The sequence below is a fragment of the Oncorhynchus masou genome, chromosome 33 (assembly GCF_036934945.1).
Source record: "Oncorhynchus masou masou isolate Uvic2021 chromosome 33, UVic_Omas_1.1, whole genome shotgun sequence".
In the NCBI taxonomy this organism is placed as follows: domain Eukaryota; kingdom Metazoa; phylum Chordata; class Actinopteri; order Salmoniformes; family Salmonidae; genus Oncorhynchus; species Oncorhynchus masou.
The window spans coordinates 37067753-37095360 of NC_088244.1; the positions used below are offsets into that span (position 1 = coordinate 37067753).

The 27608-nt window shown below is 39.7% G+C and overlaps 4 protein-coding genes across 4 annotated transcripts in view; all 4 read right to left on the reverse strand.

Annotated features, from left to right (window-relative positions):
• The window catches only part of LOC135528452 (homeobox protein Hox-C3a-like), a 77191-nt gene that overhangs the window by 19290 nt on the left and 30293 nt on the right, over positions 1–27608 (reverse strand). The gene's annotated exons all lie outside the window — the stretch shown is intronic.
• LOC135527591 (homeobox protein Hox-C4-like) lies at positions 898–2988 on the reverse strand. The gene is made up of 2 exons (XM_064956081.1): positions 2418–2988; positions 898–1868 (listed from the first exon to the last, which is right to left on the reverse strand). Exons 1-2 carry the CDS (start codon positions 2857–2859, stop codon positions 1501–1503), a joined length of 810 nt encoding a protein of 269 aa, XP_064812153.1. The 5' UTR covers positions 2860–2988; the 3' UTR covers positions 898–1500.
• Positions 11821–14912, reverse strand: LOC135528454 (homeobox protein Hox-C5a-like). Its single transcript, XM_064957548.1, has 2 exons — positions 14104–14912; positions 11821–13099 (listed from the first exon to the last, which is right to left on the reverse strand). The coding sequence occupies exons 1-2, from the start codon at positions 14906–14908 to the stop codon at positions 12882–12884; spliced, it is 1023 nt and encodes a 340-aa protein (XP_064813620.1). The 5' UTR covers positions 14909–14912; the 3' UTR covers positions 11821–12881.
• Positions 15718–18101, reverse strand: LOC135528449 (homeobox protein Hox-C6a-like). The gene is made up of 2 exons (XM_064957540.1): positions 17363–18101; positions 15718–16866 (listed from the first exon to the last, which is right to left on the reverse strand). The coding sequence occupies exons 1-2, from the start codon at positions 17769–17771 to the stop codon at positions 16559–16561; spliced, it is 717 nt and encodes a 238-aa protein (XP_064813612.1). The 5' UTR covers positions 17772–18101; the 3' UTR covers positions 15718–16558.

Below are 27608 nucleotides of genomic sequence, written 5' to 3' on the forward strand. Positions count from 1 at the left end.
GTCTCAGGGCCCAACAGACATAGGCTATTTTTAGAATGAAAATCTCAGAAAACTAACATTCCATTTTATATCTGTAGAAATGATTGCACATTGAGAAGGCCTGTGTGCATGCATATAAAATTATTGTTTGTTTTTTACAATATATTCTGTGAAAATCTGAGGCAATGCTCGTGGATATGATCCTAGTACGATATTGTGTAAACTATAGTATACTTTATTGTCCACGATAAGGCCCCATAATCTGACTTCAAGTTATTGACTTTATTAGAAGACAAGAAAAACAACCTGTAATTGGGGAAAAGGGGGAATTAATAGCAACCCATACCATCAACACAAATTATTATTTGGTCATATTTTGACAATATGATACTGATTTGCAGAGTTATATGCAGCAATAGGTTCAGTAATGAGCAGGAAACAGGGCTCCAGAAAGTCAGGCACTGGCCTATTCTACAGAGGGAGTCTGGTTGAGGGCCTGGTTGAATGGCTTGCCATGTTAATTGAATGTCCTTGAGACTAATGAGCTAGCATGTAGGATAGGACGCATGCAGCCAGGCTATAACCCTTTATTTTGAATAGAATCATTGATTATGATTGGATTAGGGATTAGGTCTATTGTGGAGTATTAGAAATTAAGGGGGAATATGAATGGTGAATCTGATACACATGCCAACCTCGAGAACGTTGCAAACGGACAACTTTGCTAAATAAATGTCTAATGCTTTGTTAGGCTGAACTATAAAGGAAATTCAGTACTTGGTCAATTGTGACTTTCATAACATTTAGAAATAACGTTCACCACATCATAGGATGAGCTTCTGTTATCAAAAGAAATTACACTTGACCTCGATTGGTCATGAATAAAATCCATCCAAACATGAAAAAAAAAACTAGTAGACATTCACTGTTTTATTGACCAATATGATTATCACAAATACACTAAACTCTGTTTATTGCATTTTACAATAACCTGCTAAACACAACGTAAACACCACAAACTAAATTGTAATTCAAAATCCAGTTTTTGAAATACGCGAGGTAATTCACCTTGCAAGATCGATGTTTCCATCGGTATGTTCCAGCATTTTTACCAAAAATAACTATGATAATAATAATATTCTTCCAGTGTTCCGCTTGAAATAAATAAATTGTGCATTTCACCTTGGGCAGCAGGGCAAACGAATGGCCCACCATAACATTTAGATCAAATGTAGGCATACATTTGTTTTCCTTCATTCAAAACATTTTCTCATAAAAACATGATTTTGATTCAGCATGAAATAACTTAAACCCTGTGTCGCGTAAAAAGAATCCATCGGTATTCGCATAAATCCATGCTATATAACATGCATTTTATATAACTTTGGACTTAAATGAAACCACACAAATAGCTACGAAAAACAAAATATATTCTATATGACTGATTATTTTATTCTATAAATAATCAGTCATTTCTCTATCTCCCTTCTTGAAGTGTTTTTGTGTTTTGTTTTGTTCGCCTTATAACGTTGTAATATCCTCGCCATCCTCTCCTCCGGAAAGTTCATTTGGAATAATGGCACCAGTGGCCGAGGAAGTGGCGACAGCGCCGGTTGATGAGGTTGTGTTGGACCCGGAGGATACGCCCGTGGTGGAGGATCTCACTTTGGTGTTAGGAAGCCTATGGTCTTTTTTCCACTTCATCCTGCGGTTCTGAAACCAAATTTTGATTTGTCGTTCGGAGAGAACCAATGTATGAGCTATCTCAATGCGCCTCCGCCGAGTTAAATAGCGGTTATAGTGGAACTCCTTCTCCAATTCTAAGACCTGCTGTCGAGTGTAGGCTGTCCTAGACCGCTTGGAATCCGCTCCATTGTAATTCGGGTTCGCTGGAAAAGGGGAGAAGTAAATAGAAAGAAAGAAAAGCAGGGAAGGAGGGAGTAAACAAGAGTGTCCTCAACTGGGATATATGATGGGAATGGGCAGAATAAATGGCTAGATATGGTAGTTCTGGTGTGAGAAAGAATCCAAATGGGAAGTTAAGAACTTGTCTATCTCTCTGTAATTAGGGGACACTCACATCCAAGTATGCGCTAAATTATTAATGCAAGATTACAAAGCGCAGTCTTTTTTCTTTCGTTTAATCTCTCCCCCTCTTCTCTCCATCGCGCACATAGGCTACATAACAGCAGAAGCCACATGGTGATACGGCTGCCAAGAGTATACCTCGGCTATAAAATTTATGGTGGGTGTAATTACCGACGCGGAGTCGTAAATCCGCCTCAATTGTGCCATTTCAAAAGCTTCTCCCCTATCGTAGCAGGGGCTGGGAAGGAGATGGGAGTTAGAGGCACCGATAAAGGGAAGGAAAGGAGGAGAGAGGAGTAGAGAGTGGAGAGAGAGAGAGAAAAGACAAAACACAGAGACAAGTTGCCTACCAGTGCTGATGTGAATTTTCTTCATCCATGGGTATACCACAGGCTGCTTGGAGGAGGCTGAGCTGTTTGGATGCTCCGGTGTAGCTTGGTTGCAGGCGGAGGATGCAGCCGGTGGGGTGGTGGGGGACATGGGTAGCTGTGGGGTCTCACATGAGGCTGGCTGCCCTTTCCCTGCAAGCAGGTGCGCAGTATGGGGTAGTCCATGTCCACTTTGCGTGTCAGGTTCAGGGATGCTTGCACAGTTATATTGGCGCTCTTGGTAGCTCGCCCGCGGAGGGTATAACTCCTGATGGTGATGCTGGTAACCAGAGCCAGGGTCCCTTGCGCGGCTGTAATATTCGGGGCTGTGGTCGGGGATGTAGCTGTTTTGTGAATATTCCTCGCATGGAGGAAATTTCGGATCAATGTAGGTAGAGTCCATCAAATACGAGCTCATGATCATTAATTTCTGGAGTGGAAAATAATTTTTCTAGCTTTGTCGTTTTTCTGCTCCATAAAGCCCTCCTACTTGCGAGCAGCCCTGTAAAGTTACTTTTACCACGTGACCCCACGGCCCAATAGCAGAGTGAGAGGTAGTCCCCGGATAAGGAACCAAAGGTTTTCGAACGTACCTTCGGTCGCCATTGTGGGCATCATCTCTCTCTCTCTCTCTCGCTGTCTCTCTCTCTCTCTCTCTCTCTCCTCACGCCATTTGTGTCACCAATGCAAATGATCAAAACAAACACCTCTTATGTGAACTGTACCCTGTCATTACAGTTCTATTATTATTATTGTGATCATCAGTATCATTATTATCCAGAAATAGAAATGGAGGTAGAGTGATATATGTGAATGGATAATCGCACGCAAAATCTCAATAACAATCGGGTTGCTTACTGCAAGTAAAGCAGCGGCAGGATTTCCTCATTCACAAAAAATAAAGGCAACCCTGTCTAAGAATATCCGGCTGCTGCCTTCAAACAGTCCATTAACGTTCGCGTAAATCGTACATGTTATGCAGACGTACCAGTTCCAATTAAGCGAGAGGTTTTGAAATTAGAATTGGGCCTAAATCAGGAGAAAGAGGACACCAGAGGTACAGCAAATTAGTATACCAGTATACATGAGTTTTTTAGGTAACAACAACATCACGAAGTATACTGAAGTACAAGTACACATGTAATACTTTGCATTTGAATTACTTTCAAACACGGTCAAACACATCTCACTGCTTTAAAATAGTATTACGTAGATGCTAATGATAATGCAATATCACTGACATTATGGTTGAATTATTGCAGTATGAATTTATACCGTTCTCCGTCGCGTTATCTTTCTCTCTCTGGATATGTACAGGTCCATACATTTGAATAAGACACTACACAGGTATGACATGGTGATCCAACTAGTAAACAAATCAGTGTTACGTTACTCTGAAATGAGTCTCAGGGAGGTGTTTTGTCCATCGTGGCTTCATCTTCTTCAACACAAGTGGCTGTCTAAGTGCACGTGTATAGGTTATTCATTTGACATCAGCCCTAGCATGCGGAGCAAATAACATCATCCATTACAACCCCCCCCCCCATACACTGTTGTGTTCAGAAAAGTAAATCATTGCAGATAAAGCTGTCCATTTTGAGTGGTATCACTTGCCACAGATGCGTTACAGGCGCAATTATACTGTAATTAACTGTTGGCCAAATGTATTCGTGTTTTGTATTCCATCCTTTAAATTATGCACGAGACCACATTATCACAGGACAGTAGGCCTACAGATAATCAGTCTGTGAACTTTATGGCTCAATAGAGTATTAATAAAAACGAATAATAATAATAATTTAAAATACAATAAATCTAGCCTACTACGACAGGGATGGATTATAAGAACATGAGAAGGATCAGAACACGAGGTCAATCACATGCTTGCTAATCAGCGTCTAAATTCGAGGTAGTGGTTTTCTTTTAGTCATTTGTCAACATGATCTGGTGAAAATAACACAACAGGGCAGATGTTTATGGTTTGTTTATGTGTAGAGCGCGCCCGCCATTTTTATTACTTTCGGCAGCGATGTTTGAGGCGTTTTATGGGGCTATAGAACGCCGTAGGCCTAAATCAGTCCGCTTTAAACGATCGCTAGTTGCTTACATGTTTTACTAGTACAGGCAGACTTGTAGTAGTATACCTTTGCTTCCAGATAGCCTACTGTACAAATATATGCCTTTGAACGTCATTACAATGCCTGGGCCTGGGCTTCTTCTAGACAATCTTAAATTGTTTGTAAGTTAGACACAGATTTTGCACAGCCTTCTTCTGAGATTTATGGCTATTCGTGCCCTATTATTCATGCTAACACGTGATTACAACGGAGCTATAACCTACTGAATAGAAGCGACAGTTGAAGCAGACGATTATCTTGACAGACGTGGGATTTCAGTAGCCCATGTATTCCTGTAGAGACGTACTTGCGATTGTAATATATTAACACAAATTCGGTTCTACAGGGTACATATAGACAACTAATGAGTATTTTCCATTGTAGCTCGGTGAAAATCTGTCAATAAAATATCTGCAGTAGCTATTTTTCTCTCTCTCTCTCTCTCTCTCTCTCTCTCACACACACACACACACACACACACACACACACACACACACACACACACACACACACACACACACACACACACACACACACACACACACACACACACACACACACACACACACACACGAAAAGAGTAGTCTGCCTTTGAGGTTAGTCGCTCCTCTAAACTATGAATATTCAGCCACAAACACGGTGCACGGTGGGTAGCCTGCAAAGCGCCGGCGTGACAGCACAGATGAAAAATAAGTTTCTATTGTCCCCAACGATTTCTTGTGCTCGCCTGCCTCGCTATTACCATACTGACCGCTCCGTAACCTCTCTGGCTGCCATCCTAGAAGTTAATGAGAAGACGGAGATGAAAAATGTATCGTGCATGGTGTGAGTGTGACCTGTTTCAAGAATCTAATAGTCTACTGAAATGGTGAATAGGTATATTCAACCGAATAGCCTGGAAAACGCCAATTTAATCTTCACGTTTTTATTGATGCACAATTAAAAGATGAACATGTTCAGATGACTTGTGAACAAGATAATGTTATAGATATAATATAATATCATACATTGAATGGAATGGAATAGAATCGGTAACCATTTAGGATAGACAAGAGAAGAAGAAAACATACACACTTTCTAGCTCATCTAACATTAGCATTTGCAAATCTCGGCATATGATTAAGCAATAAGGCCCGAGGGGGTGTGATATATGGCCAAATCATTATATGTACGACGCAACGCAGAGTGCTTTGACACATATCACAAACCCCCGAAGAGCCTTATTGCTATTATAAACTGCTTACCAACACAATTAGAGCAGTAAAATACAAGTTTTGCCATACGGTCTGATATATCAGCTTTCAGCCAATCAGCATTTAGGGTTCGACCCACTCAGTTTATAATTAGAGTTTTCGCACTACCCCTACCATCCGCCCCCGCCTTCACAGGCCCGTGCACGCCCCCAGGTCCCATCTCACCCCAGCTCCAGTGTTGTGGACGCTTTTTAATATTCGTTAGACAGCCTGACCTGCGTTTCACCCCTCACCTTTGACTTCCAATAGTTCACTGCCAAGGATTATTGATGGGCGAAAAGCAATGAATTCTTTCTCCCCACAAATGGATTTCAGATCTCTCCCCTAGTTCAATAACTAGTTATAATGTAGAACTACAGAAAAATGAGGCCCTTAGGCAAACTCATTTGATGTTTAATTTGTTCATGGGAAAAATGGTGAACCTTTCTTTTCCGTCACATGAACACCTTGCAGCATGTTCTCTTTCACAAACATAGGCTGCAAACTGTAACAGAAAACTGCAAATTATACTGTAGTTGTGGCTATTATCAACAGTAATATATTCTGAAACGTTTTACTGCAGCATACTGTCAATTATGGTGCATTGTGGGAAAATGTTGTAGTTGGGGAAAGAATTGCTGTATTTCGAATGGCACTGTAATTCCACCCCACAGAATACAGTATGCCATCCCGTATCTTTGGAGCACTAAAAACCATTTGACCACTAGTGTGGTTGCATGGTAATGTAGTTTCTGTCTCATTTACATATTTTGAGGCGTGCATTGTAAGAGGCCATATTTGTTGCACCCATGAGTGAGAATGCGGTACCGATTGAACTCCAATGTGGTTATAGGGCCCCAGAGGCAGTCAGTCTTAAACCTCAAATGGTTGAGCATTTTGCCATGTCATTTTGATCTGTTTTTCCATGCAGTTGCTGCCAGTTTAGAAACCGTTGTTAAGGCCTCTAGAAGGGCCTCTAGAAGTGTAAGTAATATAAAAACCCAAATATGAATTAGTCTACTATAACGTGTAAACACTTTACTTAGCAGCCAACCTGCTTGTACCAATCCCTTGTAATTACAGTAAAATACTGTGAAATACGATCTCCTCCCCTCAATTAATTTCATTCATCCATTCACTCATTCTTTCAGTCATTCATTTCGATTATGGTAGCATTTTCTTTTTTTTTTACAGCATACTACAGTACATTTACGGTAATGTACTGTGTGTCCTTACACAGTACTTGCTTTGATACTTTGTTTATATTACAGTAGGTGTGCTGTAATATTACATACAGAATTGTACTTTCCACCTAGATGCCTGTAAACTACTGTCAAATTCATTATAACCCTTTTTATAGTGCATATCTGTAACACACGATATGCATGCAACACAAATTCTGTAGGCTACAACATTGATAGTGGGATAACATAAGATTCGTTGTTCTTTCACTGAATGATTGTTATAAATAGATATCTTTCAGAAAATTAGAACCCAACATGTGTGAAATAATCTTTATGATGTTTATATAGTGTAATAACGAGTCATTGTTGTAGAATGGAATTTGTGTACATAGGCCTAGTTAAAACGAATTTCTTAGCATGAAAGCAAATAGCATCTTTTTGCCCAGTGCATTTCACTGGCTTGGCTATTATCAGGGAACACTGCCCTCTCTGTTGGCTCTGCAGGAAGGGACCGAATGGGGCAGGTTGCCTATTGTTTGTGCAAAAATAATAAACAACTTACCGAGACTGTACATATCCCCTTCATTCTGTATCGGTCCTCATTTCGGTGTCTGCAAAATGAAATAACAATAAAAAACAAGATAATGTAAAGATGAGATACTAGAGTTCAAACTCCCGATTGGCGTGGTGGTCTAAGGCACTGCATTTCATCGCTCGAGGCATCATTACAGTCCCTGGTTCGATTCCAGGCTGTGTCACAACCGGCCGTGATGGGGAGTCCCATTGGGCACCGCACAATTGGCCCAACGTCGTTAGGGTTTGACCGGGGTAGGCCGTCATTGTAACTAAGAATTTGGTCTTAACTGTCTTGTCTAGCTAAATAAAAAACCTGTAAAATATATATTATTTCATCCCAAATGATTCGGAATGGTTGTAATAACTGCCCTAAAAAAGTGTAGCCTATGATGTCCTGAAAAACAATACGGACGGTCAAATTAGTATTTTGTATTGTATTTTCAAATTTCATAACTAAAAAACACAATGGACATTTTCGTTTAGACATGTTCTTTTGTCGAAATAAAAAAAAGAGGGAATTATCTAATACATTAGCAGGTTTGAAAAGGCTAAACTACTGTGAATTACAATATTTTTATGTCATAGAAAAGCAATCGATACCAATTAAGTCATATGTCCCCCTTTTTCTAACGATAATTTCTCTTCTCTCTGAAATCTCCCTGAAATGTCCAATATATATGTGGCCTAAGCCACTTAGGCTACAACTTTCCCCATTAACAACAACAATGTCAGTGTTCTTGACTTTGCATTGCTTGTTGTATCCTTTTTTTTCCATTGCCACTTTATCCTCCCAACCCCTTCTCTCACATCCCCCTCCTTCCAGTTCATTTCTAATTGAGGTGAGGTGTCCCAGAAAAAGCTATAACAAGTGTGTGATCTTCTAGAATTGGGGCCGAGGAGAGATATTAAGGACGGGTCGTTTGGGGTCGTTAAACTGGATTTATACATTTGGCATTTCCTTGGGCAAAAGTTATATTTATAGAAATCCCTCGACTTCGATTCAGACCATGCTGATTAATGTTCTATTGTCAAAATGAAGATTTTGTCACCGTATTGGGTATATTCAAGCCTGAAGCATAAACGAATTTGATTGCAAGTTTTATGATGTACAATCTCTATAACTGGAATTCGGACCCTTTGTTGAAAAAGGGTCCGTTTTTTTCTGTTTTGCATCTGTCTTACATTGGGTAGTTTTTGGCACTGAAATGGCATAGGCCTGCATGCTCAATTGTGTTTATTTCAATCTCATAATGAAACAAATTAATTTCATAAAGTGAGAGTCATGTAGTGTGAAAATATTACAATATAACAAACCATTAATTTAAGTACGCAAACAAATACAAATTAATAATATAGTTTTCTGTTCATCGAGACATATTTGTTGGCTTCTGGAGGTGGGTTCCTCTAAACAAACAAAAAAATGAGGCAACGTTCTCAATGCCTCACAACTCTTATATTATCTAAACTTGACAGTGGTTTTCTTATTGGATGAGTATTTGCCAATCACTGTGATACCAAAGATGGAATACAGTCAACCGGAACCGGAACAGTAAAGTATAACTGAGTTTAAGAACAGTGAAGAACTTAACTCCATTCCAATGAATATAATGCAGGTGAATCCCCATCCTAATGCGCTATATGGAGGTGGAGCATGTTAAATAGCACCCCCTATTGGCTTCCCCTCTCTTCATCGAACAGGAATTTTTGGGAAAATACTCAACATGAACCCATCAACTCACTGCATCATCAGGGCCCAGAGTTCCTCCTTGACCCATCTGTGAACTGACCAGGAAATACTCTGGGCCATAATTACAAGCTACAACATGGGGCCCAGAGTTAATTGGCAGGTCACACGAACATGGAAAACTCAAGGCAGCAGAGGATCTTACCAATATCAACCACACAACTTTCCCAAGTAAATAGTGATGGATACAATATTACAATAGGGACTAAACTTGTTGCTCTGCTACATCCAGTTTGGCTTCAGAAACGTTTTCCACTCCTTCCACTACCTAATCCATTCCTCAACTACAGAAACAAACATAAAATCACAAACATGCATTGATTAAGGGATGGATGATGTTTATCCACTGAACTTCTACCGTCACAGGCATCAACTGGGCTGCCCTGCAAAGATATTAAAGACAGATGAATCATTGAGCAGGGACGATGATGACACACTTCAGTCTCTGAGTCATCAGTATGATTGCTTCAGCAGTACCTCCTTCTCTATCCCAACCAAGCCAAACCTGCAAGGCGGGTTGTTATATTTATTCAAGTAGCAACAAGTTATTTATGCACATGATCAAGCTCTGGAACCTGACTGCAATGGTTTGGATAGCAGCTGTTGCCTATGTATAGGCTATTGACATCAACACACACACACACACACACACACACACACACACACACACACACACACACACACACACACACACACACACACACACACACACACACACACACACACACACACACACACGCACACGCACACGCACACACACGCACACACACCAACAGAGTGTCTCACACACACACACCTACAGAGTCTCTGACGGCTATGTAACATATTATAGCATAAAGCATTTGACCATTGTGCAGCAAAGTGGAGTTGGCCTTTATCTAAAGAAGTATATACTCCGTTCTGTATAAAGGTGCGTGTCTAATGAATAAGAGTAGCATAAGTAGAACACACTCAAGTGAAGCTGGAACAGATCTCTCTTTCCCAACTCTACTCCCATAGCTTCATTTTGCTAGTGGTAAGGGGAACATGCATGGATGACACACGTTTGTAATCCACTGGAATACATTTTGCCTCTAAGGACCAACAAACAGCAAACAGAGTCAGATATATAAAATAACGATTGAGTGTACAAATTACAAGGGATGAATATCACAACCATTTTAAAACAAATCCCGTTGCGTCGGAAACATCAAGCAAACCCAACCACAGCACCAAATACAAACGAAACGCTATAGTTTGACACAACATGCTGGAAAGTACAAATATTGTAAACTTACTGGAGCGTTTAAGGATCCATTTGTGACTGAGAGAGCACAGCACCACCATTATAGGCAGACTAGTCCGGGCCAAGGTAATCCACACTAACTGCCACACAGCCCTTTCTTCCTCGGATAAGAGGAGCCAGCAGCTGCGATTCCGGACAGTTAAGATTATATATGATGTGTATATATCGAGGGTTTGTCAGCTCTTCCAGGCCATAAAACCCACTTTAATGGCACCACGTGCTCCGTATGCACCATTCACAGGCCCCGCTAGAGGCAATTGGCATAAATAACCTTCCAAACTTTAAAATACTAAAAGAAAGAGATACCATAAAGGGGAATTTGATAGCCCTACATAGGCTAACGTAGCACGGTTAGGCCCGACAGTGCCATTGAGAAAGCAGTCCATGCTCTGTTGCATTTATAGACCTAGCAGTAAAAAGGCTACCTGTCTGCGAGGTGAGTGAAAATTATATATTTTTTTCATTTGAGACGATATTTGCGACAGGACATGGCATCTGAACAATTGTTGTCCCTGTTGACCTGATTGTTTTGGTTAAGCCATTTAATTAAGCTATTGTTAAAATTATAGTTCCACGTGTCACTGGGCCAGCAGTAGGTCAAATTCAGGTCAATGCATAGTTTTGTTTCAATTTATGGTTTTGTCTATATACACAGCCTGTAGCTCCAATATAGCTTACAATATTGACCCACGTGATTAAATGAGTATCTACTCAAAGCACAAGAGATAAAGACATTAAGTCAACCGTTTATTATTTTTCCACTTTGAACAAAAACGTCCATTCATTATAGTCCACATAATAATTCACATTTCCTGTTGCTGCAGGACTATTTTCCTGCGGTAGCAAACTAGGCTCAAATTAAGATCCTACATTTCATAACCATAGCTTTTACATTTGATCCAGAATGCCCTAGAAACATCAAAGTATGTAGGTCGCCAGCCTCTATAGAGAAGAAAGTTAGTCTGCATTTCAACCCATGAGAATTTAGTAGCAGCTGGCTATGGTGCCTCTATACCCTGTTAAAACAGGGACCATTTCCCTATCTGTGGTGAAAAGATGGAAACCTAGTAATAACGTTTTATTGAGGCCTTAAACTTTTATGTGCATGCGTTTGTCTGACAGGGATACTGTAAATTATTGAAATAGACGGTGCGGGGACTCGAATCTGTTTTTCAATACCAAGTGTGCCTACACATGTAATGATAAAAAAAAGCGACACGAATGTGCTGGTATATGGTATGGGAAGTTTATTCAAAAGGTCTCTCAACACCTGTAAGCGTTTTGATTGAATCACAAGCTTTAACATACCACGAATTATACAATAGGTCTTGAAGCTATTCAGATAATCCAATATGTAGCCTACACTGTTGATATCTCCGTTTTGGAAAATGTTAGTGTTAGAGTATATTTGTACTTCTATACTTCTATAGAATCATCCAAAGTCTTGATATTACATAGAGACTATAAATAGACGACATGTACAACACATTTCCATGTCTGTTGACAACTCTGGACATTGATTACAGTGAACAATAAGATACAAAATCAGTAAGAATCTGAAATTGGAGAAACGCATGTCGATGGTTCTTCAGTTGAAGGGTATGGTCATGGATATCTCAGGCCTATTGGTATGTGTGCTGTCCTCAAATACCATCACGAAACTCTTAAATATTTGGTTGGACATAATTACAAGCAGATCCCTGACCCTGCTGGTCTATGCGTGTAGACAATCTATTTGCTATTGAAAAAGTCAACCGTCTGTTTATATCGTCTGTTTTTCTTATTCGTGTGTAAGACTCTGGCCAAATATGAATTTTAAAACATTTAGAAAAATCAAATATTTTCGTGATAAAGTCTCCTCGTTCTCATTGGTACCCCTCAGTAGGCTTATCAGTCATTTACATGATCATAATTATTATCTCAATGCTAAGGGTATAGGCTATAGAATGTTTATTTGGTGTCTATTCCATTTCTTAATGTAACATGCGGCCTTATAGTCCACAGCTCTCCCTAATTCTTCCAAAGGTCCTGACACAATCTTTACATTAAGACAACACATTACTTTATTATTATATATATATTTTTAATCTTAAATGTTGTACAACCATTAAGCAAAGAATACAAGACCACATATAAAGTGCCAAACACGAAATATGCAAATAATGTAATAGTCCATAACACATAATAGGGTCTGATTCTGAACACGGCCTTCACGTTTCAAATCATGGTCTCTCTTTCTCTATTTAGGGTAGGCTTAGGCCCTACTTCTTTTAGCTGTTCGTCTCCAGATCAGTCATAAACTCCATGTTTATATTGAATCCTTTGATTTCAGTTTCGAATCCTTCTTCCACTTCATACGTCGATTCTGGAACCAAATTTTAATTTGCCTCTCGTTCAGACAGAGGGTATTGGCGATCTCAATGCGCCTGCGACGGGCGAGGTAACGGTTGAAATGGAACTCTTTCTCCAACTCCAGAGTCTGGTAGCGGGTGTAACTGGTTCGAGAGCGTTTACCGTCAGATGATTCTGAAGTGGCATTAGAGAAAAACAAATAGGTGTTAGCCTACATTTGAAGTAAAAAATCCAGAGCTGTCGAACATTATATACATCTTATACGTAAAAAAAATAAATATGGCCTGAGGTCAAACGGTTTGGATGACCTGAGAATGAAGACTCCTGTGAGTTACAAAATGCAAAACCATTCAAATAATGAACACATGGTAAAATGGCCTTGTGACTAAATCCCCAAAAGTGAAACGATTTAAATTCAGGTTAAATTCGTTTTTTTTTGTGTTTTTTAAACTAAATAATGGAATTGAAATCAAGGGATAACATCTCTGGGATGACAACCAATTTTATTCTAATTATTTTTGATTGAAAGCAAAAACTTTTATATTCTGGCACTTGTTCATTTCAAATACCACTTGGCAAAATACATAGTTGCCCTAGTTGAGGGAAATACAGATTGTTGTTACAAGAACACTTGCAGAACTATAACTGAAGTCTTGAATACAGCACTAAATGCAGTGCTAATATTTAGTGGCTAAATCCCAATGGGCAGCTAGTGGATGTTGGACATGGCAACCTGAATGCCTTTCCGCAGTTATATCTGGAGCTTTCCAGGGTGAAAAGTTCACACGGAGGTCAGGGCACTGGTTTAGCCCCGAGAGTTCAACTAGACCTAGCCTATACTCTCATTTTAGACTAAAATAACCTGTTTGGAAACGAAAAGTACTTTCAGCCCAACAGAACTCTCATTAATACTCGTTCATCGTTTTCTTCAATTGTTTGTTTCTCTTATCCAATTATGCAGCAATCAATCTGACCGCAGATCATCTCTTCACAGTAACAGAACAGGTTTACGAGCAATAGATGCCTTTGTCAAAATTTATGACCGCCAGTTTTATTATTTCCTGCGTTTGGCCAATAAAACTCAAGAGGAAAAACTGTGAATGGACAAAAGCAGGATAGCAGGCGAGGGAGTGAGTGAGGGAAGTAGTAGGCTATATACATTTTACAAATAAGTTTACCGTGGATCATGTGTAGTTTTGTCATCCAGGGAAAAATCTGCGGTTGCTGTTGATTGTCCAGGTGCTTCTTCGAATGGATTTGATGTTTTACAGGTTGCATAGTTTCGACTTTGATCGCGCTTTCTTCGGTCGTAGCTCTGGGGTTTTCGACCACCTCCATTTGCATTTCATTCCCTTTGCTCAGTATACCGTCACTGAGGCAGTTCTGCACGGAGTTCCGGGAGCTCAAGGCTGAGTATGACTGTGGTCGTGTTGGAGATTGAGTGTCCGTTTTGCTTCGCAGGCTAGAGTTAATCTCTTCTCGTTTTAGAGAGTTTACAGTGGCATCAGAGGAGGTGAATGTTCCGTTGAAATCATGAAGACCTCCGTTATAGGCATAATTAGCTTGATCGAAGTCAGAGAGAGAGCCATAACTGCCTAAACTATTCATGGCGCTACAGGAGGAAGCCTCGTGCGTTTGCTGCTTAAAATTTGAATTTGCTACATAGGAACTCATCTTATACGAAAAACAAAACACACAAAAATGGTGCAGAAGAGATGCATGAAGTAAAAACTGCAATAGCCTATAGCCTAAATATTTTATCTGGGTGTAGCCTGGGCTAGATATTTGGCTCTTGTATTGTTGTTTTTTATTGGTTATTGCTTTTCCTATGAAGCTCTTTGGAAGTTCAAGGGGTATCTTTCCTAAAAAAAAAAAATAAGCACGATTTATAGGTGGGGGAATGGTATTTTTTTCTTGATTCGACGCGCACTGCCCAAATATGGGGCATCTGAATAGGATCACGTGCTGATGTTGGCCAGTCATACATTGGCTTGATACCCCGGGGGTATATTGATGAATAGGAGGAACGTGTCCGGTAAACTTTGTGCTGTGGGCTGTTGGGGACCTTGTGGGGTCTTTGTGAGGAAGAGGGCGAGACTCTAAGACAAGAGCGTCATCTGGTGTCTGATATAGGGCAGGCCAGGGCGGTCATCTCATCTATGCCCCCTCCATAATGCCCTTGCCTTGCTGCATCATATAGCATACCAGCCTCTGTTGAGGGTGGGTGCGGGGTGCCCCATAGAGGCACTATGAAGAGCAACACTGATCGAGCAATGACGTGATTGTTAAGCAATAAAAACGTAAAATGCTCTATAGTAGGCTATAATAGTAATAGTAATAATAATAATAATAACAATAAATTAACTGTTTGCTATTCGAGGAGCCATTATTATATTAAGATTTGTCTTAATTTGGTTTAAATGTAGTTTTATAGTCATCCCAGGAGTCCATATAGGTCCACGTGCCCAACGTGTCTGTATGAAAATGTATTGCGCAGAATAAACAGTCACCAAAGCCGATAGACTAAATGTTTTACCAGCTATCAGCTTTTATAGCACAATATCATATTTTCCTGGCTTGTGGTCACGTTTATTATTTTTGGTTTGCCAAATTGGTTTCAATTCCAACTTAATTTGGAAATTGGATAGGCTATATGACTAAAAACAATACGGGTGCTTTCTTAAACCGTAATGTGTCAAGTAACAGGTTATTCATACATGAGATACCTTGACGAATGACCAATCAAACACACAGCTTGAGCAAAAGACCGTATGTCTTCTCTGGATTATATTGATATGACGTAAAGTCACTCAGGTGTCCACTTAGTCTATTGTGGATTTACATACCACACGGACGGAACTGTTTTGAAAACGTTTTATTCAATGATACACAAAACATAAATTCACAACCTTAAACAACGTGATTGATTCCTCTTGTATCATTTCTCCCTTTTTATTAGGTAGTCTTGGGTAACCATAAACGGTTATTATGCCAAAAAGTGGTAAGTGCAACGTTAAGAGAACATCCGTTTAAGCAGCATAACGCACACAAAGCCCTCACAGAGTATATATGGGAATACATAGAATATATACAGGCATATCTACAATTTAGGTAGTGTAGTTCACCCCGTGAGAGCTTTCAGGATATTTGCAGGAGTCATATCGCGATGGGATTCATGGGAATGTAAAGATTCAAGTACATTAACACAAACGAAATAAGTATGCCTGAGCATGTCCTTCACATTTGAAATGCTTATGCCTTATTGTGTTTGTAAACCATCCCCAACACTGACCTATGTTAATTGACTGAAGTAATCCGAACGATATATTTTACAGTGTAAATGGCGCAATTCTGGAGAGAAATTATGAATGTTTCACATTTCACAACACAAATAGCATGACTATGACAAAGGACATTATGCCACCAGAAGTAAACAGCTATCAGTTAACTATATGCTTTTACCAGCCTAAAATGATCCGAATGGCAGAATATTGCATGTTTTTACGCGCGCGAAGGCTACGAGTTTGTGAGAGAGAGGGACAAATAGCAGAATAATATCATGCAGGGGAGTTTGTGGTCTTTGAATGGCTAGGTAGTTTAGTGGAGTTTCGTGATTTCGTTTGAAAATGTCTTTCATTCTTTCTCTTTCTTTTCCTCCTCTTTCTCCTCTTCCACGCCGTCTCGTTCCTTCTCCGCCGTGGCTCCTGTCGATTCACTTCCCGTCACCGTCGACGTCAGGCTGCTCTCTTTCTTCCATTTCATGCGACGATTCTGGAACCAAATTTTGATCTGACGTTCTGTCAAACAAAGGGCGTTTGCTATTTCGATACGTCTACGTCTGGTTAGATAGCGGTTGAAATGGAACTCCTTCTCCAGTTCCAGTGTTTGGTAACGGGAGTATATCTGGCGTCCTCTGCGTCTGTCTGACCCATATCCAACTCCTGTGCAGAGAGAAGAAATCATAATGTACTGGATTACATTTCTATGTCAAGCCATTTATGTGAATTGTTCTGACATAAATTGATGCAATTGCCATAATCTAGATTAAACATAATGACAAAGGTACTGACAATGTGATGGGAGCAATTCATGTAGAAAATAGCCTATCTCAGGTCAGGGTAGAAACGCATATGGCATGCAGTAAAATAAACACGATTCTCCAAACCATGCATGAGACTTAATCTGCATGTCCAATATCTGTTTGTAAAATATACATAGCCTATGCAAATAGTTTAAACTAAATGTATAATAGTTAAATATATCATCGTTATTTTGGGAAACTGTTGGAATAGTTACGCACACTCAGAAAAGAGGCCTTCTACAGGGCGAGACGATACAATGATGTTTTATGGGGCCATAAAAACGAAGAGGCTCTGTTCTAAGATATATCGTGAAACTGGCTCATTTACTTAATTTATTTGTTGTAGTAAAACTCACCGCTGTGAGAGTTCATTCGCTGCATCCACGGGTATATCTGGACGTTAGCTTTCTGCTCCTGCGATCCACCTCTGGCTTGATCCAAACTGTACTCCTGAGCAATGTGGTTTTGTGCATTCAGTCCCATGCTTGTTGTTTGTCTGCAACTGGCAAGACCTCCATCCTTGTCTTGAAGAAACACATTAGATCCATGATACTCATAGGATGCCCGGCTCGGCCCAAAAACAACATTGTCTTGGGGAGAATAGAAAGGATTTGCGTATATCCGATTCTGGGTCACAGCAGCCCCATACGACGAAAAATGTCTCACTGTGTCATAAGTGGTGGAATTTAGTGGCACGCTTGGCAAAACATCTTGACCACCGGATAAATGGCAGGAGAGTGACGGGTTTGCGAAATACGAATTCATACCTTGCCTGCAACCCTTCTTCTTCAACTCTCCGCACTTCTTTTAATCAGTCTTTTTTTCTCCACTTTCCCCTCTCAGTAGCTCCCCCTTTCCCTTTCCCTTATTCTGGATATGTTGCTGGCTGCTCACACACCTTTGCAAAACCTTCCTTTCACCCTTTCACTGCTTGTATAAATAGACGGTTGCTTGAGGTTTCAATATTATTAATTTCCAATCTCCGGTAAGACTCACAAACCCGAGTGTTATAGCTGATCGCTTAGCTCTAGAGAGAGGCAATATGACAATGTCAGCTGACCATTCTCCACCAATTGAGAGCAAGGAAACTGTAGCTTTTAGCTAACCAGCTATAGCTCTAAAAATGCAGCCAGAAAACGAATGCATTAAGTTAGTGGGGCATAGCAACGCATGCATTAAGTTAGTTGGACATTCCACACTGAGCAAGAAAACAAGTCAATATAAATATATAAGTGACGTGTATATGTCTGCAATATCAAACTGCTGTCCAGAACCAGAATAATCCCGTCACTTAATTGGCATTTTAGTTTTTTTATGTACGTTTATGAATGGGATAAATAAATGGATACCTCTACATCTGTTTTATCTGCTTATGTGGCATGGCGTGTGTGTGAGAGAGAGTGCCCGTGTGTGTGTAACACACTTACACACAAGGACAATGTAGTTCGCACGCACATATTTGAAAATTGTGAAAGCCAATAAAGAGTACAATGTAATATGTAAGATAATGTATCGTTTGTCCTCGCCGCTGTGTACATATTCAGTGTAGGTTGTATCCAAATCAGATGTTTATGTAGTGGTAGCGCTCTCATAAAGCTCGCGTGCTCTGTTGGTTCTTGTGTTTTTGCTGGGCAAGAATTTTTCACATTCTTTCAATGTTTTACATCGTGTATGAATTAGCATTACATGACTTGAAGGTAATTATCGTGCCTCGGCTCTTAACGGGTAATTCCGATTGCTAGGGGGAAGGGCGGTGGTGATAAGAATGCGTTTAGGGTCTCTTCTGTGAAGGGCAATAAAACCAAGTGAAGTTTCTCAGCTCACCAACAAATAACTCTGTGTATAGCCTACATAACGATAAATCCTGAGCCTCTGAAACGAATGCGTTGGATTATAAACGCAAGAAGAATAACAATGTAAATAAAAAGAGAATAGTGTTTAATTGTATTTGAAGTTACTAGCCTAAATGGTAACCGTTTAGAACACTTTTCCTGAAAACCCAGCAATCAACCGTGAGGAGAGAATTGATCAGGCTACGTCAGAGGATATGTATCCACAAAGCACTGTTATTGCGATGGTAGGCGATATCTTTACGGATACAATCCCATCTTAGAAATGTAGAGTTAGGTATTTGTTTAGTGCCAAATTGCGTTAAATATAAGTTATGTGAGTTGGCTATAATTGTGTGTTATGGGGGCCTGGGACATATGCTCGTGCGTGAGTCAGCTGTGGAAACGTTAGGTATCCTATTGTCTAAAATGACTGACAAGAGTAATTTATCAATGAATGACAACCTGGATAAAAAAGTGGTCTTCTTTCTATAAGGTAGGCTACTCAATTTGAGGTACAAACTCGACAAAACTATTATTCCAAAAATGAATATTCCACATTGAATCCTTTTGTTCTCCATGTGTGGAAAAACCCAGTCAACAATAGCCTACTGCAAACCCTTTTGCCACTATCTTCAGCGTCAACACACAGCTGCATGTAAATCCATTCAGATTGATTAATTTGATTGTTCAAACAACCGTCAAGCTATTCGATAATAACACGTTGGTTAAAGAACGATATAAGCCAAAGATCAGATTTTTTTTCTCTCAATAATCTATAGTAACAACGTCTAGTATTGAAAACAATGACATAATTCACATTATCGAAACCACAAAGGTAGGACATACGTATGTATTTGACAAGGGGATGTCTACGCGTAGGCCTATGCAGTCTACAATAAAACGAATCTTTAACTTGCACATAGTAGGTCTATTTTGCTGGGCTTCTGTTGTCGGTTCTAAAACAGGCAATAAAAGCTAGAACGGAAAGAAAGACGAGGACGTCTGTTGTGCAATAAAGGCTTCCCACTGGATTAACCGCCATATGTTTACATCCGCAGACTGACAAAAATGACACAAATAGGAAAACCAAATAGGAAAACCAAAAAAAAATCTGTAGGCCTCATTGTAAACATTATTACATGTGTATTATGGTGTTAACCATTTGACAACATTTAAGTCAGTTGAAAGTGCGTCATAACTCTCAGAAACTAGGTATATAGGCCCATGCCTATATCCTTCACTTGAAATGTTCTATGTAGTGAAGATGCTTTCCTTATGCTCACAACATTGCATTTCACCAGCCTACATAAATTGTATCCCCATTCTGCGAATAGAATTACGATTCTCCTCCGACACTCAACTAAGCCAAAAATAAGTATGGGTTTCTAGCACTTGATGAGAACCATATAGCCGAGCGCGCTTCTGAAATCAGCAATATTCATAACGTATCACCATCACGTACTTCAACGTGTTGTCAACTGTGACGGATGAGATGACTGAGAGCGAACCACAGTGACTATTTGACTATACGCTATATGCTCTCTTTGGTATTTCACGTTTTATACCTCTCTGTAGGCTACAACATCTTAGTTTTATCCCTTATTCAACATGGTTGTTTATAAAGCCACTATGATTATTTGTACTTTCATATCATGGAGTTTGTAGTAGTTCCATTGCATAATTCACAAGAGCTGTTGGTATGCGATATAGTGATGTGAGCTGGGAGAAAGAGCTGTAGGCATAAGTGTTTTGGCAGCCCTCAAGACAAATGACGTGGACTCATCTCAGCTTTTGAAGCAGAGAGGAAAGAGACCGTTTGGCCCGTAATTCTTTTATTTCTTTGAAGAAGAACATCTGCACTGTTGCACTTTATGACTACCCCTATGCGTGTAGCTAACTATAATACTACTACGACGACTACTACTACTACTGCTACTACTACTAACAATAATACTATTTTTGACCAAACACAATGTTATTATTATTATCATTATCAGGAGTTGTAGAAATTCCAGAACAATCCAATTAGGCCTAATAATGGTAGCCTAGCCCATCACTGCACTGGGTTGAATTATAATTTGTGTACATATGAAGCTGTAACAACATAGGCTAACACATAATATCTGGGCTACATTAGCCTACAGTGTTCAGTTTGCCACGTTTAACAATTTGAAGCAGAGATGAACATGTGTCGATCATGTGGGTTGGGAAGCAATGTTTTCGTATCAGCTTTCTCTTACTTGACCATGAGGAATTCATACTCATTGCTGGCTCTGAACAAACTTTTATAAAATGATGTTCACCTTTTCCGGACAATTTACAAATTAGGTCGAGGCGCTATTCTTCATTCATGTTACGCCCTACGCTAATCAGAGACTAGGCTGTTTTAAGGAGACCAACAAAAAAAATAACACATCGTAAATCATGTTAATAAGCAAATATCTTCTTGTAAAATTGATTTATGATTCAATAGCAATGTTTATTAGTCATTAAAAAGTTTGAATGAACAGCGCTTGGTCCTATTGCAAGTTTCAAAACCCCAGGAAAAAATACACTGCACGCATTTGGTATGCCCATTATTTTCATGTGTATCAAAGCATAAAATCATAATTTATTTCCTTCTTAATTTGCGTGTTTGTGGAGGCCTATGTATCTGAAAACTTACATCTGGAAAATTCTAAATTCGTAGGATTTTTACGATTGAGTTGGGTCACTCGTTATTGTAAGAAGGTTTTGAAGTGCAACGTTAGTCACGATGGATTGGGGAAACATGTTTCGCATATTGGCAGCACATGACTTCTGTGTTTCATTTTACTGATCTCTTTCTCTCTCATTCAAGGATAACCTGAAGAGCTGCAAAAGGTGTACCCCACGCGACAAAGTGCAAAAAGAAACCATTGGAAAAAGGTTCCCGCACAATGACCTGCAGCAAAATCTCATTGAGGTGCTCGTACGATTCAAACGCACCTGCGACAGGCCTATTCACTTCGTCTCATTTCAATTAGCCTCACACAATATCTGAAGTGATTTGGAAAAATCAAATACGCATTTTTGCCAGCTAATGTTTTTACTTTAGGCTATAGCCTAACTTATAGTGAAAAATGTAGTTAAATACACAATATGTACCCTCCCCCCCGCCCCCCACAGACAGACACACACTTTCACAGCTTTGCCATCACTAAACATGCATTCAATGTTAATTTTGTGTAAATGAATGTACACGTGTCTGCCATATTTAACAAAATATGCACAGGAAAGGGCCTACGTCCCATTCACCGCATTATACACTATTGGCGAATCCAACAATGATGATGTTCATGCGTAAAATATCGTATATAAAGCGTAACAAAGCTCGTAAATAAACCTTAGCAATCCGATCGACGCGCAAGTTCTAGGCTAGTTAAGCATGGATTTCTGAATAAAAGATCTTGCCCTATGTGTGCAAATTATTGTTGTTGTGAAATATGATCATGATGATTATTGTGATTATGATTTATAGTTATGATTTTGACCATGTTTGCTGTTGCTGGTGTTCCTCCAATAAATATAATTCAATTGTTTTACATTTGTTGTGTACAGCTGTTTTCATTATTGTATGAGAAAATAACAGGTTTAAGCCATCTCACAGTACAGACATCAATTCAACATGGTTCCCATGCCACACGTGACAGTTGAAATATTTCAGAAGATGTTCCAAGCTTCGTGCCTGACTATTTTTTAATTTTGATTTAACTAAGGAAGTCAGTTAAGAACAAATTATTGTTCACAATTATGGCCTAACCAGTGGTGTACCCGGGTGTATCCTAACCCGGACGACGCTGGGCCAATTGTTCGCCGCCCTATGGGACTCCCAATCACGGCCGGTTGTGATACAGCCTGGAATCGAACCAGGGTCTATAGTGACTCCTCTGGCAGTGCCTTAGAATGCTGCGCCACTCGGGAGCCAATCGGGAGCCCGATGACATGTTCAGACATCTTTCTATCCCCATATTTCATTTATGTATTAAACTGTCTCCGCACTAATGTGGCATATAGCCTGCATAACTACCAACCACCGACCAACGGTCACCAACCCCATCACTCCCCCCACACAACCTCTCAACTCCGCTGTGGAAGAGGTGGGCACAAGGGGGCACTGTTAGTATCAGTGAACAACAGTATTGTGTTTGTTTGTGTGTGTGTGTGCGTGCGTGCGTGTGCGTGTAACATAGTATAATACTACAAGATCTAACATTGACTTTTCACATTGATTAGATATATATACTCTGACCCATCTTTTTTTGCAACTAATGTTGCCTATGGATAATTACATATGCAGTCAGCAATTAGAATAGATCATCTGAAAGGCCACTAAGACCAATGGGGAGGGCCCAAAACACGGTTCAATGTAATATATAAATAATCTGGAAGAATGGAAAACAAAGATGAAAACTGTTTAGCACAAATCAACACGCCCCCCCCTCCCCAGTAGATAATCTCACATTATTAAGTCACTCAGGGCAAGCTACCTTCGATATACAAACCAAACCTTAGAACAATTGATGATTAAATCTAATTCTCGATGGTGTATCAGTGATTTTCTGAACAGCGCACTGTCAAAGTTTGGAGGTAGCATACTATAGGCATATAGAAATAACGGAGGTTACAATAGCCTACAGGTCAGGTCACGAACACCCAAACTACACAAAATCAAGCTTTTCACTGTAAGGTCTACCTACACCTGTTGTGTTCGGCGCACGAGACAAATACACTTTGATTTGATCAATAGCATTCATATTCAATGTCTTTGCCCTCATTTAGGATATCTGACCCCATATAACATGTATGGCATAACGTCTCAAATCCCCCTTCTCACAGATACGGTTTAGTTCATTAACAGTCAAGCCAGTGAGGAAGGATCACGGAAGGAACCGCTTTCTTACCCGCGTCTGCGTTCTCCCGGTTGTCTATAGTGACGGTGACGCAAGCTCGCCGGCCCATCGGAAAGGTATGGGGGTGATGCTGACGAATAGACCTCTACACCGCTACACCGGGAGTAGCAAACGTCCCCAAATCTGCCAATTGATGGAAGAGCAAAACGCTGACTTTAACAATTAGGTAAACACCGCGTAATTTACAGTCCGCTGCTTTCTCTTTCTCTATCTCTCTTTCTGCAACCGTTGGGTTGTTCTTCCTCTGGGGTGTACTCTAGACAGGGGCTGGTAGAGACGGTGACTGTGGTGAAGCCATTTCTGACCGCGAAGCATGCAGGAGCACGTCGGGAAGGGGATGGAGCCTAGACGAAACGCGTTCCATATCAAAAAGCTAAACTATTGTATAATCTATACTCTAGGAAAATACGCTATTGGCGAAATAATTTCTATGCCCCTGCTGAGAGAGCTGCTGATATTACGTGAGGTCCGAGGAATAGACAAAGGCATAAAGTTCATGTTCACAGAGCGGGTGTGACACGTGGCTCGCTGCAACCAATCCCTGAATGGATTGAGTCGTAAACTTTTATTACTCAGCTGTAAATTTCTCCCCTAAACAACTAGGAATGTGTTGCACACCCTAGAATTTGTCTCTCTCCTTCTTGAGGATACAATTCTCTAGGCCTAAATATTGGTTTTTATAAAGAACAAAACGAAAGCAATGATATGACAGCATTCCCCCATATGTTACTTTATCTATCAATATCTCAATTGATCCACCAATATGACTGTTGTCCATGAATAACACACACACACACACACACACACACACACACACACACACACACACACACACACACACACACACACACACACACACACACACACACACACACACACACACACACACACACACACACACACACACACACACACACACACACACACACACACTAGGTGAATAGAGATCCTTTGAGTCAATTTTCCGCTCAACCATCATCATCTACAATATAATAAGAACATAGGCCTACTAGAATGAATGTGTATGCTCAGATTCAATTCTTTCGATTCCTCTATATTTTCAAAGATGTGAGCAGGCCTACAATACTTCATATTTACAGAAACGACACTGTGACGACATTTCTATTATAATTTGGTTGAAAAAACCCGTATAGAAAATATGTGGTTATAGAAACAGTTCACCTTCAGTTATTGTCAGCAACGTTGAGAAACAATAGGCATCATACCTCGAAAGGAACCGCGCTATTTGACAACGACCTATGTAGTGTGAAAACAATAACCTATCGTTTTTTAATATTCTCAGGAACACTGAAAACAGTCTAAATGTCACAGATTTCCCCCACCAAGAGTTTGATTTAAGCCTTTCATCCACCAACAACACACATAATATATGCGTGGAAAGCTTTAAAGATTAATTGCAAAAGTTAGACAGAAAAAGTTAGACAGAACGTTGCAATAAATCGCACAACTGCAAATCCGACAGGGCTAGATATATTTCAGCAAAATCAGTGTCGCCAAACCTCTTTCATTAGGATACTGTCATTTAAAAAAGGTTAGAATTAAGATGAGCGACGAGGGAAGATCAAGCCCAGATGTTGTGACACTTCAAATAAATTACTAGTGCTATTCAAAAGAATACGCCTTGATATCGGAGAAAAACATGTTTGTTTTGTAGGTCTACTAGCCTATTCCTTTTGAATATTTGATTCAATGTTTTAGCCCTACGACATTTTCCATGTTTCTGTTGTAATAGCCTAGTTCATGCCCAAATGTGCTGTCTTCCTATTGTCATTCAAATCGGTCGAATCCTGTCTTTGAGCATAGACAAAGTAGGCAATCATTTAGTCTCTCTATGATATATGATAAAGATAGATCATATTTTGAATTCCACAGCTATGATTAAGATATAAATAAATGATATACATACACTGAGGCAAGTTGCATCTTGTACATGCATACTGGGTGTAGCAGTTTGGGCTGGGTGAACCCGTGTAGCCGGACGAGTCGACATTGCACATTATAAAAAGAGAAACACTGTGTTTCCGGAAACGGCAAGCTCCGTTTATACCACCAATAAAGTTTACAGCAGGTACACTAAACCTAAACGAGAATGTCAACCCTCTGTTAAAAGTATACACAAAAGCCGCACGGTCAGTCAACGCTTTCAGATAATTGTTAATTGCACGGACACTTATTTTTAATAAGCAACAAGGAGGAAAAAATGTTTTAAAATAACTTCACTTAAGGACTAGCCATTTAGGCAGTAGGATACGAAAAATTCAGACACCAATAGGCCTATATTTTCGTGATATTTTTGGAATTGACAATCCAGAAGATTTGACACTGATTTGAGAGAATAGATTCAAAATTCAAATGTGTGTAAGTTTAATCAATAGCTGTTTCATTCGAGAATTATATTTGATCCTAGAAAGAAATGCAACAGCTTTGTAAAGATCCTCTTTAAAAATAGTAGTCTACTCTATAGGCCCACTTTAAAATATAATCCTCCTTCTACAGTTGATTTCGATTTACAGAAACATATCAACACAGCAAATACATCGTAAAGTATCCGTTTAGAATGTTTAAAAAGCATTTTGAATGACTGAATAACTTTTAGAACAAAATTTGTATATGGGCAAAATTTGAATATGTTTCTTTTCGGTTTCAGACCCAATATTTATTGAGCTGACGCGTATACATACATGGGATTAACAAAGGTAAACAAAATGTAATCTTATGTGATTTAATAGCTATAATCGAGTTTGTGGTTTACTTCCCCAGTTCAAATTTACAAAATCCTGTCATAGATTTTGAGGAATGTGGCCTGTTTCTTGTCTCCTAACGAAAAATCTGAGCCTAATATTTTGAATGTATGGCTAATTGGAATAAGCAATTCATTGTCTCTAAACCATATCAAACAAGTCATACCTTGTATCATTTTATAGATCCAATGACTCACGTTGCATATTTACTGTGGTGTAGTGTGTAAGGGGTTTGTTTACATCAATGGGAAATGCCGACTTCATGGGCTGTATTCTGCTCCAATACCAAGCGTTCCAGTCACAATAAAAGCTGACTTCACAGTGACTAACTAAATACCACATGTAACATATAGTTCAAGATAGCCAGGTTTCTCGTTCACAGGATATGCCCAAATACCTCTTACAATAGTACTTCTGTTGTGAAAAGTAAGCCTTAAGCACATTTTGGTGAGAGGGGCGGTTCCTATTCCTCGCAGACAGTACCAAAGCTGCAGTGGAACAGTCATAGGCAGAGCTGTGTGCCAATAGGATGTGCAGAATAGGGAATACGGAAGTGACAAAAACAAAGGGCCAAAACCCCAAGCTCCAAACTAACCCTTGTGTGTGTGTGTGTGTGTGTGTGTGTGTGTGTGTGTGTGTGTGTGTGTGTGTGTGTGTGTGTGTGTGTGTGTGTGTGTGTTTGTGTGTCAGTGACAGCTCGTGCTGTTAAATGTTAGGGAGGATGATTTTTTTATGAGCAAGGCCTTATTTCTATTACAGCATATCATTCATATTCCATGTCATTCATATTCCATTCACCCAGGTCAATGTAACATCGATAGGTTTAGAATACTACATGATACTCACATTTTCCCTATACCCATCATGACGTTTCTGCAACCTAGCCTATGATTTAAGTTTAAAAAGTAGGTGCACAGGTCAAGAGACAACTTGACTTAGTAATGAAGGTGACAGACAGTGACCCATTCAATACCACCTTGCATACTCTTGCCTGCATCTAGCTGAGTGTAATCATTAAACAAGAGTTTCTATTGGACAAATTCAGGTAGGTCCCATTTCGTTTCATTTGCAAAAAAA

Coding starts and splice junctions, on each gene's coding strand:
- LOC135527591 (XM_064956081.1), bottom strand. CDS start 2,859: ATGATCATGAGCTCGTATTTGATGGACTCTACCTACATTGATCCGAAA. Junction 1,869..2,417: donor GAAAATTCACATCAGCACTG/GTAGGCAACTTG, acceptor CCCCTTTTCCAG/CGAACCCGAATTACAATGGA.
- LOC135528454 (XM_064957548.1), bottom strand. CDS start 14,908: ATGACTGGCCAACATCAGCACGTGATCCTATTCAGATGCCCCATATTT. Junction 13,100..14,103: donor AAAACTACACATGATCCACG/GTAAACTTATTT, acceptor ATGCCACTTCAG/AATCATCTGACGGTAAACGC.
- LOC135528449 (XM_064957540.1), bottom strand. CDS start 17,771: ATGAATTCGTATTTCGCAAACCCGTCACTCTCCTGCCATTTATCCGGT. Junction 16,867..17,362: donor GCGAATGAACTCTCACAGCG/GTGAGTTTTACT, acceptor CTCTCTGCACAG/GAGTTGGATATGGGTCAGAC.